At 38.3% G+C, this 18,737-nt stretch overlaps 1 protein-coding gene across 1 annotated transcript; it reads left to right on the forward strand.

Annotated features, from left to right (window-relative positions):
- The first annotated feature begins 1,251 nt into the window (after positions 1–1,251).
- DDX18 (DEAD-box helicase 18) lies at positions 1,252–18,737 on the forward strand. The gene is made up of 14 exons (XM_032220485.1): positions 1,252–1,457; positions 3,067–3,246; positions 5,039–5,188; positions 6,117–6,252; positions 6,506–6,606; positions 8,215–8,414; positions 8,496–8,610; positions 9,374–9,513; positions 9,925–10,086; positions 13,595–13,747; positions 14,622–14,735; positions 15,828–15,884; positions 16,822–16,999; positions 17,910–18,737. Exons 1-14 carry the CDS (start codon positions 1,307–1,309, stop codon positions 18,053–18,055), a joined length of 1,983 nt encoding a protein of 660 aa, XP_032076376.1. The 5' UTR covers positions 1,252–1,306; the 3' UTR covers positions 18,056–18,737.

Genomic DNA, 18,737 nt, shown 5'->3' on the forward strand with positions numbered 1-18,737 from the left:
CAGCATCCCTATGGTCACACAATCAAAATTCAGATGCTTGGCAACTGGTTCATATTAATGATGACTGCAGTGTCCTGCGGACATGTGATCAGCTTTCCTGCGCTTCTGACAAGCAAAGTAGTGGGGAAGCCAGATTCATATTACAACTGTGCTACTAACTTAACAAATACAATGATTCATTTAACAACTGTGGCAAAAAAGGTCGTAAAATGGGAGGGGGAATCATTTAACAAATGTTTCACTTAAGCAACATACATTTTGGGATCAATTGTAGTTGTAACTCAGTTATGGTTTTTAGTCTGACCCCATGATTGAGCGAGTCCACAGATGGGCAACAAAAATGGTGCAAAATCTGAGGGACAAGAGATATCAGCAGAGATTGGATGAACTGACTTTGTACAGCCTGGAGGATAGCAGGTCAGTCATCAGTAACTGAGTTTAATCATGCTTGGGATAAGCACAAGACCATCATCCCCTCCCCAAAAATAAAAAAAATAAAGTATAATAATAATTTTTAGATAGGTGGACAAAAAAAATGCCAAATCAGGTCTAAACATCTGGCTGACAGTGTGATAGACAAAAATAAACTAAAAGGAAAATCTCTCTATTAAAGAAATTAATTCCTCCTCCTCAATTTACCAGGGAGAACTGTGGATTATACAGCCAGTGGGAAGTTATAAACAGCAGACTATATCTGTGGGGCACAGGAAAATATGTTCAAAATTAGTAGGGAATTAATAGAAACAGAGTTAGGAGAGGCAAAAAAAAAGTAGCCTAAAATGTAACAGGATGATCTGTTGGAAATCCTTTGGTTTAACTTCAACTTTTGAAACATTTATCTTAGAAACATTTATTTGTTTGTTTATTTAAACATTTATTCTAGAAATTAAACAAAATAGAAATATACATGCATCTTTGTTTATAGAGAAGTTTCTTTGCCCAACCTCACTTGGGCTCCAAACATATTTTCACAGGCAGGCAGGCAGGCAAACAGGCAGATATCTTGGATGGAGACACAGGGAATTTGTTCATACAAACGCCCTTTACAAGCCCATTGCATTTTGCACCATGCTTATATTTTATACTTGATTTAAACACCGCGCCTTCCGAAATATGTGTTTGAAAACACATTGCAAAGAGAGGATCAATCATACCTCCAAGCCTCTAGGAGACGCTACACGGGAGGCTTTGGCCGTGAGGCCGTGTTGGAACATCTCCGGCTGTCATTTCCGATTACGTCCTCTTTTTTTCCTTCCTTCCTTCCTCTGGCGCACGTGTCCTCTTCGGTCTTCGCTCTTGCGGAAGGATGGCGGCGAATACCGGGAAGCTTCCGATGCGGCTTCTGCGCAAGAAACTGGAAAAGCGCAACCGCAAGATCCGTCAGCGCAATTTGGCCCAGCAAGGAGCCGCCGATCCAAGCCTGGCCGCGGGAGCATCGCCTGCGGGAGAAACGCTGGGTACCGTCTCTTTCTTTCCATTTAGTCCCAGTCTTCCCCATCCCCGGGTAGGAAGCCGGTGGCATGATTGAAATGGCATGTTTTTTTCAGGGAAGACTCGACTGCCTCTTACACAGAAAGAATAGAATAGAATAGAATTCTTTATTGGCCAAGTGTGATTGGACACACAAGTCTTTGGTGCATATGCTCTCAGTGTACATAAAAAGACATGAAAAGATACATTTGTCAAGAATCATAAGGAAGGAGCTCCCGGATTGCGGGTTAGTCATAATATCAGAATTAGCCAGCTTGGGTTAAGTGTGCTTCTCAGCAACGTTTGACATGAAACGCTACCGGTGTAGATGCAAACCCACCCTATCGATCGTTTGCAAAGACGTTGCCTGGATGGGGGAAGGGATGGTATGTTTACATGAGATAAAGAAACCTTGTGGATAATTTTACTTGGGAAAGGAAGGCCAGCTCAGGCATGGATGATGGAGTTTTGATACAGGAGTTCAGTTCAAATTACTAAAAGTTTATGACGTACCAGTAGCACTTAGACTTATGTACCGCTTTACAGCCCTCTCTAAGCAGTTTACAGAGTCAGCATATTGGCCCCAAACAATCTGGGTCTTCATGCCATCTAGGCACAAAAATCTGATCTACTGAGGGTAGTCGCAGTTACAGAGTGGTCAATGCCTGGCACTACCTGACTCTGTTGTTATATCCCCAAACCCCATAATTTTAATCTTAGACTTTAATCTTTTGACCTCACCCCAACACTTAAGAGGTCTGTAAGGGGCGTGCATAACTGCACCAAAGTGCCTACTGTCTTCATTTATTCATACCCATTTGCTGTGTTCATATTTATGTTTATACTTATACCTGTTGTCTTTTGCATGTTTGACTAACTAACTAACTAAATAAAATAAGCCAAATTTGCACTACATAAGTGTCCGTGGAATTCACCAGGGGCTAGACTGGGGTCTGTTATAGGAGTGCAGTGACTTCAGACTGATGACATGACACATTTGCCCCATCCTGGGGATTAGCCTGCTCATTTCCTACATTTGAATTGGGTTGAACCTGGGGCAGCTTCCTTGTGAAGAAAGGTTGCAATATTAGGGCTTTTTAGTCTACGCAAGAGACGAATGAGTGACATGTACAAAATTATGGATTATGTGGGTAAAGTGGACAAAGAGAAGCTGTTTTCCTCTTCCCAAAATGTTAAAACCGGAGATGACCCAATGAAATGGAATCCTAAAAGAATCGTGATCAACAAAGGGTATATTTTTATACGTATATTACTAACCTAAGAATTTACTACCATGAGATATGGTGCTATCCAGCAGCTTGACTGGCCATTGTGAGAATAGCCTGCTGGATCAGATGAGACAAGGGTGTGATCCAGCAAGGTCTTTTTTAGTGGCCCAAACTGAAGTGGTAATAATATTCAATTCAATAAATGCTTTAGCAAGTATGATAGAATACAAAGGTTTAATTGATATTCTTATGTAAACTGTGTGTAGTATATTCATTGATCCTTGTTGCCTGAATGAGATTTCCAGATACATTTTTGGCACTTAACGCTGAGCGCAGCAACAATTGACCTTTTTGTTTATGCCATTAGAAAATGCAGTGGAGAATGTCTCAGAAGTTTCCAACATTTCAGAAACAGCAATGAAAGACCACAAAATGACAGAGGGGGACTTACCTGATGTAACAAAAGCTGAGGAACCTGACGGTAGACAACCTGGGATGAAGAAGAAGAAGAAAAAGAAAAGGAAAATTGAAAATTGTGCAGAAAATGGTATGATAACTCTTATTTTTGCTTCTTTTTAAATGAGTGTTATTTTATTGTCTTGGTTTTTGTTCTCCCCGTGATAGCATTGCTGTAGTCTTTTTATTAATGTATTTTATTTTAAAATTATAATACATACACATGAACGTACCAAACACAAAAGCTATAACAGTTGATGCTGTTTAGCTTAGTAGGTACAGGAAGACATAATTCAGGTATAGTTAATCATTCATGGCATTGAAGACAAAAAATGATTTCTTCTTTTCTGATGATACTCGATTGATGTTCAATATCATCCACTGTAATGGAAAGCAGGGAAATTTAAGACCAGCAGAAAGAAAGACTTTTGTTTGATACTGCATAGGTATAGTGAAATTTGCAGGCAAGAGTTGTAATGGCAACCCATTAGGTTGGCTTTAAAAGACAACTGGATAGATTCATGGAGTATCACACTATTACTGGATGCTAATACTGCTGCCTGCTGGATCATGAACAGCAGCCCTTAAATATTGGTTGCTAGGATGTGATAATGAAAAGGGACTATAAGTAATCCTCAGATTATGACCACAATTGAACCTCTAATTTTTGTTGCTAAACATTGGTTACGTGAGTTTGTCCCATTTTACGACTTTTCTTGCCACTGTTGTTAAGTGAATCATTGCATTTGTTAAGTCAGTAGCACAGTTGTTAAGTGGATCTGACTTTCCTATTGGCCCTGCTTGTCAGAAGGTTGCAAAACCTGATCACATGACTCTTTAACCATCATAAATATGAGCCGGTTGCCAACCATTGGGATTTTGATCATGTGACCAAGGGGATGCTGCAGCGACTGTAAGTGTAAAAACCAGTCTTAAGTAACTTTTTTTAGTGCCATTATAACTTTGGTCACTAAATGAACTGTTGTAAGTCGAGGACTACCTGTATTCCTTTCATATCAGAATCTGGTTGCCACTGTGGGTCACAAAACACTGGATTAGATCCATTAGAGCTCTTTCACAGTAATAATGCATACTGATATTCAATAGTAATGAAACAAATGCTATGCTGAGTGTATGCCCTCAGCTCTACAATAGGTTGAAGTAGATCATTCATAAGGAACAGCTATATTAGCTTTCCTAAATAAAATGGAATCTGTAAGCTTATGTGAAAGAATCTCTCATTTTTCTTGTCCTTCCATTTCTAGCTGGTGAAATGTTTCATAAAATGGACATTTGATCTGATTGGATTCAACAACACAAAACTTAAGTTCCTTTCAAACTGCTATCATCTTGTTTTTTCAATTCCATTCTTTTCCACTTCCAGAATGGAGGCTTTAGGTTGTACAGTGTTTACTTGTTTATTTCATGGCTGCTTAGAGGGTTATATGGTAGTGGTATAAGGAAACAAAACTTTTATGTCTATAAAAAAATTAAAAATCTACATTTTGAGTGGGTTTCACTTTCAATGGAGAGAATAGTATAGCATAGAATAGAATAGAATAACTTTATTGTCACTTTGAATGTACACTAATCGTCATACATTAAAATGAAATTACATTGCATACAGCTCTCGAAGAGTCTCCACCTCTTAATACAAATATAAACATGACAAGATTAATAAATACAAACATACATACAGAATTATGCATGTACCAGAATTATGCATATATTACTGTATATGACGCGGAGAAACAACACAGACTATTTTGGATGTATACATGTACATGGCAAGAGAGATAAATCTTGCTAGTTTACCAAGAGATTACTGCTTCATCTTCAGATAATTATTGATAATGAAAATTGGTTTTGTGATATGTATGCAGGTGGTAAAAAGGCAAAAAATGAGGAAGAAGATCTTAAAACACAAGGGGCTTTACCTGGGAATCTCAAAGAAGAAGAAAATGCTGAGGGTCTGACTGAAGAAGAAGCGTCCGATGATGCTGATGGACCTGTCTTGCCTCTGGGTTTAACAGGTGAGTTTTCTGAATTCTGTTTCTCAGATTTTGTATGTTGACATATCCCCATTACATCATAAATGCATGAAATAAGTCTTTTCAAACACAGTGGAATTTAGAAATAGATGGTATGCAGGATACTGAACCTGGAATCTCTTTATTTTTATTGAGCTTAGAGGCGAAGCCTTTGGTCTTGGTTAAATATTTATTCATTTTAAATGTTAGTTCACTGGCTTGTGGGTAACATAAAACTTGTACTAAGAACATCCTTTCGTACTGTTTAGAATATTAACATTAAGAAAAAATGTAGTGATTAACAACTTTGAGTACTTTCTTGTGATAGATGATGGGCTGTAACCTAAACAAATAAATATGAACTCAATGGATTTCAAGGATGATTTAAATAAATGTAGGAATATTTATTGAAAAAACTATGGTGATTTTATTGAGGAATGTGATGTATATGGGAATGCATTGGTGAAAAAAAAAATCTAAGCAGTACACATTTTCCAAAATAGATTGGCTAAATTTGGCTCAGCCTTAAGTGGTTTGATGACCTAATATTTCCTTCCATGTTTATCTTCCTGCTTGATGTTTGTTTGTTTGTAAATTTATAAGTTTATTTATTTACAAATAAGCCAAGGTGGTAAAGATATCAAACAAACCTTTCTGCTCCTATTTTCCCTGCAACAACCACCCTATGAGATGGGTAGAACCGAGAAAGAGTCACTGGCCCATAGTCACTCGGATGCTCTTTCATGGTTAAGGTGGGAATTGAACTCATGGTTTCCAGTCTGATGTCTTAACCACTACACCACATTGGCTCTCAATTGTTTTAAACTAGGCATACTTAAACTCTGTTGTATTTTAATACAACTAACTTCTTTTTATCCAGAGTGATTGATTAGGAGCAATTAAATAAAGCTGACATTGCTTGTCTCTTCAGGTGCTTTTGAGGATACTTCCTTTGAGTCTCTTAATGATCTTGTCAGTGAGAACACGTTGAAAGGGATAGCAGACATGGGATTTACACACATGACAGAAATTCAGCATAAAAGTATTAAACCGCTTTTGGAAGGCAGGTAAGAAATGTCATTTTTAAAGAGAAGGGCAAAAGAAATGAATTTCTGTCACAGATGATTGACAGGCAGAAAACTAGTGATTACAATTGTTGTCTTGGGAGTTATAGTATTCAGTTAATAAGCCTTATTTATTAAGCATTACTTAATTTTAAATTCATATGACGGATGCTACTTTTTAAATAAAAAATGTTAATTTCCAAATCACTTACACATTCCTTTTTTTCTCTTTTCTTTTCGTAATTCTACATGGCAGAGATATTTTAGCAGCTGCAAAAACTGGCAGTGGCAAAACTCTTGCATTTCTCATTCCAGCCATAGAACTTATCTACAAGTTAAAATTTATGCCTAGAAATGGTGAGATTTTTTTTTCCTTGAAATTTCATTTGAAATCTTAAAGATAAATGTGGTGTAGAAGGGCCAAGTAGTCACTTCCAGGGGGGAAAGAGGTCTCTAATTGGATGGCAATTGACTTCTCTAATTTGGTTGCCCCATCTTGGTGGCATCTGCTGTCTAAAATGAGCAGAGAGGCCTGATGTGTATTACTTTCATTGACTGAGTGAGGGCAGAAGTATTACCCTCTTCGAAACCTGCCGGAACTGAGAGAGGAAAGGTGATATTGATCTCTTAGCACTGTTCCTGAGAGGCAGAGCAGGGAATTCTGAGCTCCAAATTTGTAGGTAGGCCCATGTTAAAACTTGTTTCTATCTCTGGGGAGATAGCAATTGGGATGTTTGAGAATACAGTATTATTGTATTTTCTATGTCACGGTCAGGTCGCTTCTTGGTCCAAATGCAGTTGACTGGGCCCTTCTCCTCTGCAGGGCTTGACTCATTCATTTGACCCATCTTAGGCATTTTATGGATCCAAATGATTTTCCTAGGTATTTCCCTGACATGAGTAGAGGTTGAATTTGGCGTTTGATCCATCACTGGCAAGAAGCAGTGTCTCAGGCCCCTGACAAAATTGCTCCTGACTGTTTGGCCAGTCTGGGTGATCCCTTGGTTAATGGAAGATGGGAGGTGAAGTGGCAGAAGCAATGCCTGGTATACAAATGGAGGGCAATGAAGACTAAATCTGACTAAGCACAGCTAATATGCCCAGGTTTGGGCCAACTCTGTGGCAATATGAGAGGCAAAGTGTACGTAATTCTCTCTTGTTGTGTCAGCAAGTTATCACCCAGAAGCCCATCTCTCCTAATTTTCTTTGAATAAAGTGTATCTTGTAGAATTACCAACTGGCCACTCTGACCAATTAGCTGGGCTGAATCAAAGGAGAGTTGATTTTCCATAGTTGGTGTAGCCTGGAGTGGCCTCCCATTGGAGGTTCAATTGGTGCCGGCATTGTCTGCTTTCCAGAATTAGTTGACAATGGAACTCTCTTGAAGGACATTTGGTGTATGGCATCATCTGTTGCTAGCTGGTTTTAAAATCATTATGGGGTTATATTATAGATAGTCCCCAAAGTACGACCCCAATTGAGCCCAAAATTTATATTGTTAAGTGAATTTTGCCCCATTTTACAAGTTTTCTTGCCACGTTTGTTAACTGAAGTTGTTAAATTAGTAACACTGTTGTTACGTGAATCCGGCTTCACCATTGTTTTTGCTTGTCAGAAGGTTGCAAAGGGGGTGATCACATGACCCTAGGGCACTTTAACCATCACAAATATGAACCAGTTGTCAAGCACCCAAATGTGAATCACATGGCCATGGGGGTACTGCAATGGTCATGTGCATGAAAAATGGCCCTAAGTCACATTTTTCAATGTCATCAAATGGACACTAAATGAACTGCTGTAAATTGAGGACTACCTGTATTTTTTGTACAGTTTTTTTTTTTTTTTTTTGCTGCCAAGAGTTTAGATTGTTTAATTACACTAAGATGATAGACAGGAAACAAGATAGGTTTGTCATTATCGATTAGAAACTCTCTAGACATCTCTTATTTCCCTTCTTCGTTTTAGGAACTGGTGTCCTCATCCTCTCACCAACTCGAGAACTTGCCATGCAGACTTACGGTGTTCTCAAAGAACTGATGATGCATCATGTTCACACCTATGGCTTGATAATGGGGGGCAGTAATAGATCAGTTGAGGTACAAAAACTTGGAAATGGCATAAACATCATTGTCGCAACTCCAGGCAGGCTTCTGGACCATTTGCAGGTAAAACAGATAGTATTGCATCATGCACTTCCTCTCTTTTGTCCATGTGTGTGGTTGACACCATTGTTGGATGTGTTTCAGAATACTCCAGGATTTTTGTATAAGAACCTGCAGTGTCTGATAATTGATGAAGCTGATAGAATTCTAGAAGTTGGGTTTGAAGAAGAAATGAAACAGATCATAAAGCTTCTACCAAGTAAGTCAGATATTTATGCTGTCTGTATTCTGTGATACTTAAAAATTTATGCAGTAGTCCTGTTTCCACTTTTGTAAATCCTATTTTTTGTGTCTGCTGTACTAATGCCTACAATTCCCTTTAAGCACTCTACAAGCTATGTAGATCTTAAATGTTTGGTTGATTAATACCTTTTACAGTGCTATATTCATATTTACTAAAGAAAATCCTTCTCCATTCAGTGGAAATTACTCCCAATTTAGGATAACTTGAAAAAATTGAGGATGATCCAAATTTAGGATAGCTTGAAAAAAATTAGGGTGGCTTGAAAAAAAACACATTTATAAAGATTTGGAAGATTTGGATATACCCTGTTTACCTGAAAATAAGACCTTCCCCAGATAATAAGCCCAATCGGGCTTTTGAGTGCATGCGCTAAAATAAGCCCTCCCACAAAAATAAGCCTTCTCTGAAAATCTTGCAACACAGCAGAAGCCATGAGATGACCATGCTTGCCACCTCCTGCTCCTCAAAAGTAATACAGCCTCCCTGAAAATAAGGCCAAGCGCTTATTTTGGAGGTCAAAAGAAAATAAGACCCTGTTTTATTTTCGGGAAAATATGGTGTGTATGTATAACACTGCCATTTTGTTTCTTTTATTTTTTATTGTAAAAGCTTGTAAGGCACTATTTTTTTAAAGGGATTCTAAGGCGTATAATCAGCTGGATTGTTCTAATTTGTTACCTTGTCACAGTATGTTTAATTTCATCCCTTTCCCTGCCAGAGCGTAGGCAAACCATGCTGTTCTCTGCTACACAAACCCGTAAAGTTGAAGATCTGGCAAGGATTTCTCTAAAAAAGGAGCCATTGTATGTTGGGGTTGATGACAACAAAGAGACAGCAACTGTAGAAGGTCTTGAGCAGGTAATTTAAGCACAGATATCTTGGCAAACCATATTGCTCTTAACATTGAATTCAATAGTAATTCTGACATTTAATTCTATTCTTTCTTTGGAATTTTCTTCCTTGGCCCTTTCTTTCCCATTTAGAGATTTGTATCCAAGCACAAGGATATTTTCTCCCCTAACTCTAGCTCTTCACATTCTATTAATTTCTCTTTAAAAATGTTCATGAATTCCTTATCGGGCTTGATAGATAACTGCTGACTACATACTTACATTTCTGGATTTTCACATTCCTTCATTAATAAATTATTGCCTATTGTACAGGTAGTTAAATTAAAACGTATACTTGCATCTTTATTTTGAAGCCATTAGAAATTCGCAGTTTGGGAAGTCATATATTTTAAAAATAATACTTTTCAAACAACTACAGGGATATGTAATATGCCCTTCAGAAAAGAGATTCCTCCTGCTGTTCACTTTCCTAAAGAAGAATCGGAAGAAGAAGTTAATGGTGTTCTTCTCTTCCTGTATGTCCGTGAAGTACCACTATGAACTTCTTAACTACATTGATCTGCCGGTATTGGCTATTCATGTAAGTATTCGCAATATGAATGAATTGATGTACGCACACCTACAATACTGTGCAAAAGTCTTAGGCCGCTGTTAGATTTGTTGGAGCAAATGTATAATGACCATATATTTAATGATGATGTTGCCAGTGGCCAGCTGAGTCTGGTGGCAGACTCAGACCGTGAGGAGGTTGGGGAGGAACATGGGCCAGTCCTGGAGTCTGGGGAAGCCTCTAATGATGAGTTGGAGGCAGAGATGGGTCCAGGGCTGTCTTATAGTTATCACCTGCCTTCGGAGTTGGAGATCAGTAGGGCAGAAGAACAACTGGAGCCTGTTCCTGGTGTGACCATGCACAGAGCTGCCAGAAGGGAACAGTTAAGGAACAAGGGCCGACACGGGAGTGAAGGCACAGGTGGATGGTGAATGGCCCCTCCCATAGAAAAAGAAAGAGGAGCGAAAGGGGAGGGGAGTTTGCAGGAGACAATTAGTTCAACTCATTAGGGTGAAGATCTGTTCCTGACTTCTTGCCAGTAATTGCTGCTACAGTGTGGCATGGAAGATATCGGCCTGGCAGTTCTCCAAGCCTGATAAAGGTCTGTAGTGAAGGAAGACTGTTTGCCAATACTTTGCTGGAGAGAAATTCACTTTAACATAAATAAAAGAAGTTTTATCAAGATGAGGAGTCTGTTTCATGATCTTGGGAAGACTGAGATGTCTCAGTCTCCTTATCAGAATACAACCAGAAAATACAGGAAATTTGTATGCAGTATTCAAAAACGGGGGGGGGGGGGGATCAAAGCTTCCATAGGCCAAAGTGATAAGTACAGGTAGTCCTTGACTTACAACTATTCAAAGTTACAACAGCAGTGAAAAAAGTGATTTACGACCATTGCAGCATGTCCATGGTCCCGTGATTTACATTCAGATGCTTGACAACTGGTTCACATTATTGATGACGGTTGCAGCGTCCCGGGGTCATTTTATCCACTTTTGTAACCTTCTGACAAGCAAAGTCAATGGGGAAGCCAGATTCACTTAACAACTGCACTGATTCGCTTCACAAATGTGGCAAGAAAAGCCGTCAAAGGAGACGAAACTCACATAACCAATTTTTCACTTAGCAACATAAATTCTGGCTCAATTGTGATTGTATGTCGAGGACTACCTGTATGTAATGTGACTTCCTCATACAGCTGAACAACAGCAAACACCCGGTATAAACCGAAATGGGGAACCCTCCATAATGTCATCCTTTAACAGCTTGTGCATCCTACTATTTCATGCCAAAGTGACTGCTGTGCATAAAAAAAAATACACCAGTTTTGTGCAAGACCTGCTTGGCCATTACATACACTACTTGTGTATGTTATACTAGTGTAATTCATTGGAAGTTTGCTAATAAGACCAACTTTCAATCGCATCGTTCCAGTCAAAATGCCAGAGATTACAGAATTTGACAGACATAAAATCATACTTTTACATCAGCAAGGTCACTCTCAGAGGGAAATCAACAAACAACTGGATATTCAAGATATGTGATATTCAAGATCGAAAAATAATTACAGATGTGGTCAGTAAAACTTTGCTACAACAACAAATCTAATGGTGTTTTAAGACTTTTGCATGCTATACTGTATATTAGAGTAATTCAGCATCTGGATTATAATCCAGAGCTTCTCATTTCTAAAATGCTTCTCTTACATTGGATTGGATTCAGAGTTTTCCACCCCACCAGGATACCTTTTATTTGCTAATTTCGTATATGATGCTTGGTGCTGTGTTTTCCCCATTTTCCAGAACAGATTTTCAGGCTACTGCATAGCTGAGGAGGGTAACTGAAATAAATATCTTCCATTGAATCAAAAGCCCCGTCTTCTGATGGAAGGGACTCTGTAGATATTCTCAGTCAGCCAGGTCATGGTTGTCTCAAAAGTGCTTTTTCAGGGGGCAACTGGGAGGGGGGGGGGTGTCTTTTTTTTTATCTTTTGAAGACGTTTCACTTCTCATCCAAGAAGCTTCTTCAGCTCTGGCAGGTCAGTGGGGAATGGAACGATTTGTATTCCAGTGTCCTGTCAGAGCTGAAGAAGCTTCTTGGATGAAAAGCAAAACTTCTTCAAAACAAAAACAAAATACAACAAAGTCCAGTTGCCTCCCGAAAAAGTTTCTTTGGGATGGAAGGGATTGTTTCAGTGGTGGGATTCAGCCAGTTCGCACGTATTTGGGAGAACCAGTTGGTAACTTTCTAAGAAGTTCAGAGAACCGATTGTTGGAAGAAATCTCCTTTTGTTTTTTTCCACTTTACAGGGGCTAATCCTGTAAGTAAGGTAGGAAGGAAACATTCTGGTGTTGTTTCTAGCCTAATCTTTATTGACCTGCTTACAGAAACTGCCTCTCCGGTTAACCCTTATTACATTGTAACAGCTAAGGCGAAGTGTCCATCGACCTGAGTGATCTTGAGTTGGCCACGCCCACCCAGTCACATGACCACCAAGCCCCACCTACCCAGATGGTCATTAGGGCAGAGAACCGGTTATTAAATTATTTGAATCCCACCACTGGACTGTTTCTTCTCCAGAAAACCTTTGTGACCTCCAGCCCTTTCGTTGTAGTAACTTTATAAGCACTTGAACCATCTGACGGTCAACTAATTTGCCAATTTTATTTCTGACCAGCTAAGTGTCAATGTTGACTGATTTGTGTTCTTAGATTTATGAGAGTTTTAGGGCATTATAAATCCAGAGGCTTTTCTTCTGCTCCTGTGTTGCAGTGAAGATCCACTTTTGTGCCTTAGTTGGGTGTCTCAAACTGTCTTTCAAGCTTGAATAATGCAGGCTGCTTTGAGGTTATTGCAAATAGCAAGTGGCCTTTATGAAGGTTGGGGTGCATAACAACAGTGTCAGATTCTCAGCAAGATTTCAGCAGCGGAGTCATAAATTAACCTTTAAATGCCATTTAGAGCATCTTTCTCTTAAAGCTGTCTTTAAAGTGCTTATCTGAAAAACAGGGTTCTGTCAGCAAGGTTGAAGTTGTTTGTTAGAATAGTGTTTGCTGTCAGCAAACTAGTTTAAGTGGCTCCAGTTGGTATATGACATTTGCTTCTACTGCACCATGTGTAGAAGAATGGAAACATCCATTGATTCCATACGTATTAGCATAAAAAGAAAAAAATTATTTTTGTTTGCACTTTTTTAGTTTCATAAATGAACTCTAAGCCATTTTTATTACCTCTGTGGAAGGAATTACAAATATGGTAAAAGAAAGACTGCTAATATACCTTAGAGGTGTGTAAAATGTGGTTTTGCCCTTTTCTCAGACAAGAGCTTGGACATTTTGGGTTGATTCCCCTCCCACTTTAAAACAAACCAAAGCACAAAATTACCACAACAGAACAATGGGAGTTTGTTGTCTTACTCAACCAGTAAATCTCATTAGCAACCTTTTCCTGTTGCCATTGGTTGGTATGGCAGTTTTAGGGTTTTTTTTTTTCAGTTGCTTACCACTTCCTTATCTTGCATGTCTTTTTTTCCTAGGGCAAACAGAAACAGACTAAACGCACAACCACATTTTTCCAGTTCTGCAATGCGGATTCTGGAATACTCTTATGCACAGATGTCGCTGCTCGCGGGCTGGACATTCCAGAGGTTGACTGGATAGTTCAATATGACCCACCAGATGACCCAAAGGTATTGCATATTCTCAAAAGCCATATACTTTAAATATGCATTAATGCAACTTTTACGTGTGATATTAAAATTGGAAATTAGAGTAGTCTGGGATAGTTTATTTTTAATTAATTCCAGCAAAGCTGAATTTAACATGTTCCTATTTTTATTTATTTTATTTATTACTTGCGTATCCCATTTGTATCTTGGACACACTGTTTTAGCTTTGTAAATGGCTTCAGTGTTGGTCCAAGGCAGTGGTGGGTTCTGAATCCCGTTGCAACCAGTACGCTGCAACGGGGCCAGGTGTCCACCACGTGCACATGCGTACCCACCACCCGCGACGCTCCAGCTGCTCGGTGGAGCGTCGCACAGGCTCCGTGTGCGAATGCCCCAATTGGCTCAAATAGAGGTAAGCAGAGCGGATGGGCCCTCTGGCGCATCATATCGGAACGGTACCTGGTGCTCCCAGCAGGCACCGGTACGCCCGTACTGGGGTGTACCGGTCATATCCCACCACTGCTCCAAGGATTGAGCCATTGCAGTTGGGTGCCTGGATAGTCAGCTATGTGGGTAAGTGGCACTGTCTTTAAGGAAAACAAGATAATGAACTCATATTAGTGATAGGTTCTAGGATGCTAGAGTGCCTTAGCCAACTCCTGAATTTAGCTATTGTTGAAACAAATGCTGCCAATCAAAAATAATACCATCAAAATGAGTCTGCTGATTTAAAACCTCCAGGCTGTTTGCTTTATTAGTATGCAATTTATAAAGTATATTAAATACAAATAGGGGACTTGATAAATTGGCATGATCTTCCGTGCTATGCTTTCATGATTATCAACATGAAACCAAAATGTTAGTTTATACTCTTATTACTTCCCACTAATAAAAGGAATATATTCATCGTGTTGGGAGAACAGCCCGTGGAATCAATGGAAGGGGACATGCCCTGCTCATTTTAAGGCCAGAAGAACTGGGATTCCTGCGTTACCTCAAGCAAGCCAGGGTAAGTTTCTATGGAGTACTGTAGCATTGTACTGGTAGCTGCAGGGATTAGTCTCCCCCCCCCCCTCCCCTACTAATATGAGTCTCTTCATGTTTAATATTTAATAATATAACTTCACTAGAAGTTCAAGGCAGCTGGAATAGCAGAACTGTGTAATATGGAATATAAAAGAATGGAGCAGTTTTAATCCAAATTACCTTAGAATAAGAAGTCGTACTAATTGGATGCTGTGGTTGTGAATTCAGGTTTCATATGGTTGCTAGTACCTAGGACAAAGAGGACTTGCTATCTATAACACCAAATGGCCATCTTCTGTCTTTTTTAAAACAGAACCCTCCCTCTATTCAGTACCCTAAATGGGACAATAGTACTGGGGAGGGAAATTAGTGCTTCACTTGTTGAGAATGAGCTGCAGACATTCATGTAAGCGTGTTTTCTCATTCTAAGACAGTTTGCAGGGACATTAAAATATGGGAATGGCACAGTGGTCCTGGAAGAATTGCCATAATTGTCCAGTGATGGATTGGATGTACAATCAAAAATGGCCACGGTTGCTAAAATAGCTGTCCTTAGTGGATGTTTAAAACTGAGTTTTTTTCTGAAACATTTTCTGGTAGAACTTGGTCGACCGTATAAAACATTTGCTATATAACTTCTTTATGGTACTCTAAATTGGCTAGAATAGGAGAATGAGAATTGCAGGGGGAGTGATCTTTGTACAAGCACAATATTGATCCAGTTTGGTTGTGCACTTTGTATTAAAACATGAAGTTTTTTGCAAATGTCTAATGCTTTACATATGAACCTATAAATCAGAGTGATTGGGTTCACACATAGAACATACCACATCACATTTATTTATTTTAAAATTGTTGTTGTTGTTGTTGTTAAATTTCCTGCCCGAAGGAAGCCATTAGATTTTCAATAGATTAGGAGTTTAAAAAATCTAGTTTAGCGACATGTATACATCCAGCCAATGTTTAGATGATCTAAGTTTAGATGTGGTAAAATGTATTATATTCTTAATATCTTGTGTAGATATTACATTCACTATATAGAATTTTTGTTGAGAACTTATCTTTATATTTTTAGGTGCCATTAAGTGAATTTGAATTTTCTTGGTCTAAAATTTCTGACATTCAATCTCAGGTAAATATAGACTATACTATGAATATTTTAAAAACATGCTTTTTTTCATTTGTATAGCTAATAAAATATTCAGAAGCAGTTCAATGATGCCAAAAACAACAAAATATTTGTAGTGGTTTTATTTTGCTATTCTTGTGAAATGTAATAGTACAGATCCAAACATCTGATTAAATCGGGCAGTATGAAATTTCTTGTTAAGAATGAATAAGAATTGACTTATTTTCTAAAATTGCCATCTGTGCAGCTTTGACACAAGATACCCAAATTATGTCCTCTGGTTGTAAGAACTGAGCCTTAAACATGAATGTATGTATAAGCATTTGGATTTGTGATTTTTTTTTTTTTTTTAGAACAATTCTCGGGGATGCAGATTGGTATAGGAGGGATAGATGGGAAAAAAATGAGAGCAAGGCCAATTCTAATTATATTTTTAAAAAGTCCACTTCTAAGATGTTGCATGTACTCATGGAGAAGAATCAAGTTGTGGCAATAAATTGTGATTGTTTTAGTAAGTGTGAAAGATTGAGATGAGAATGTTTAAATTCAAGGAACTAAAGTAAGTTGCTTTATAGTAAGATGGTTGCAATTATCTGTGATGGCTTAAGAGTGTTCTGCAGAATTTTAGGCAAGAATTTCTCCAGCCTCATTTTAGGCAAGAATTTCTCCAGCCTCATCTATCTGGAAGTTGCTCGCATGCAAATCAAGTACTTAATGGTTGAGGAGTGGTCTTTTCCTAACTATGATCTTGGTATAACAAAAATATTATTCTATATCCATAAAAACACAAGATATGTTTCGGTACCATGAATTTTAGAGTGGAGTGCAATGCAAACATGCATGTTTTTCTGTTTGGGTAAATGTTACCTTCGTATAAATTGTTCATGACTATGAAGTAAAAAATACAGTTCTTTATGCCTCTTTATTTATAAATTTTCAGCTGGAAAAATTGATTGAGAAGAACTACTTCCTCCACAAATCAGCCCAAGAAGCATACAAAGCCTATATAAGAGCTTATGATTCCCACTCTTTGAAGCAGATCTACAATGTCCATAACTTGGATTTGATCAAGGTTGCTTTGTCCTTTGGCTTTAAGGTCCCGCCATTTGTAGATCTCAGTATCCTTTCACTACAAGTTAAATTACTTTTCCTCCCTCGTTCTCTCTGTTTCCATTTTTTCCCCTCACTCAATAATGTGCTTGCTTGAGCGGGTTGGTAGCAATTGTTGATGTTAATAAATCATTTAAAAGTTAGTGAGGTACTAGTAAACTATAAGATTTTTTCCCTATCCCGGTTAGATGTGAGGAAAAACAAGCTTTAGATGCACACTTACTCATTTGTGTCATAAAGATAATATCATTTGTTGTGATGCTTCACTGCTGTTATTGTAGAGATCTTACATGTTAACTACTGTATTTTTGTACCTGTTGTGGGCAGGGGCTGCTTAGACATCTAATAACCTTTGATATAAGCTGACAGTCAATGATGGGAGCAAAAATCCAATGTATCTGGAAAGTTCCATAGTTAAGGAAAGCTGGTCTTGAATCAACTACTTCTTTGTCCTCTTTTGAACCACTAATGTGTTGCCAGCAAACTAATGTTGTGCTTAAGTGAAAGACTTGTGACTTGTGTTTGACAGGCCTGTCAAACTGGCGGCCTGTGGGCCAGATGCGTCACATGCAGGCCACACCCACCCTGGCTCCACAAAGGCAAAAAACACCAATGCATCATGATATGTCATGTGACACAATCAAGTTTGACACCCACGCTCTAGAAGTTCATTTCGACATTTAATGATGGTACCAAAATTAACTGAGCTGTCTGTAGGAAAACCAGTGGGAAAACTAAGACCAATACTAAGCAGCCAAGTCTATCTATAGGTAGGAATGAATTGCAAATTTATTGTAGAAATTAAGAGCACCTTCCACTTCTGGTGACATGTTTTTTAAACTCTTAGCTTTTATCCAGTGCACTTTTTTTTTTTTTTTTTTTTTTTTTGGAGCCTATGTTCCTTAACATACTCTTCAGATGTAAACAGTAGCCATGGAAAGAGACTGCAAAAAAGAGGCGGAGGAGGCGGCTTTGGCTACCAGAAGGCAAAGAATGTTCAGAAATCCAAAATCTTCAAGCATATTAACAAGAAAAAATCCGACAGCAGACAATTTTCCCGCTGAATTGCTTTATTCCGTGTTTACAGAAATGGCCGTATTATTTTTCAACCAATGTACAATCTTATTCATTTGGGGACAGAATTATATTTACAGATTGTATATACAGATTTCAAATTAAAGCTCAATATTTCAACATGATCTGGTCCATTCTAATCATCATCTTAATGTGGAAGAATCCTGTATGTTGTTTCCCCAGCTGTTCCATGAATAGTTGTACAATGGGATCTAATCCTGTACTCCAGATGATATAAGCTAATTCATAGCTTCTTTGCAGTGCAGGTACCAGTGTAATCAAAGCTTTCTGGTTGCCTAGAAATCTCCCAAAAGCAGATCTCATGATCACAGTGTATAGTATATTATTTGGTTCTTTTTACTTTTCTTCTATAAACTGTTTGAAATATTGGGCATATTCTGGAATTTGACTATAAACTATGTAGTGGTTTTTAAAAAATGATTTTTCTACTGTAAAGATTTTTATTGGGATGATCTTACTTCTAAGTCAAAGTTTGGCTACTAGGATTATACTTACACCTGAAACGTTTTGTCTTCTTAGATCTAGTGATGCCTTCAGAATGACGTTTTGTAAATAGTAAAGGAAGTTTGAAGCAGAAAGGACTATTATTTTGCAATTATATAAAAATCATACTTTGAAAGTCATAAAATAAATACATTGGGAAAGCTTGTA

The sequence above is a fragment of the Thamnophis elegans genome, chromosome 1 (assembly GCF_009769535.1).
Source record: "Thamnophis elegans isolate rThaEle1 chromosome 1, rThaEle1.pri, whole genome shotgun sequence".
NCBI classification, from domain to species: domain Eukaryota; kingdom Metazoa; phylum Chordata; class Lepidosauria; order Squamata; family Colubridae; genus Thamnophis; species Thamnophis elegans.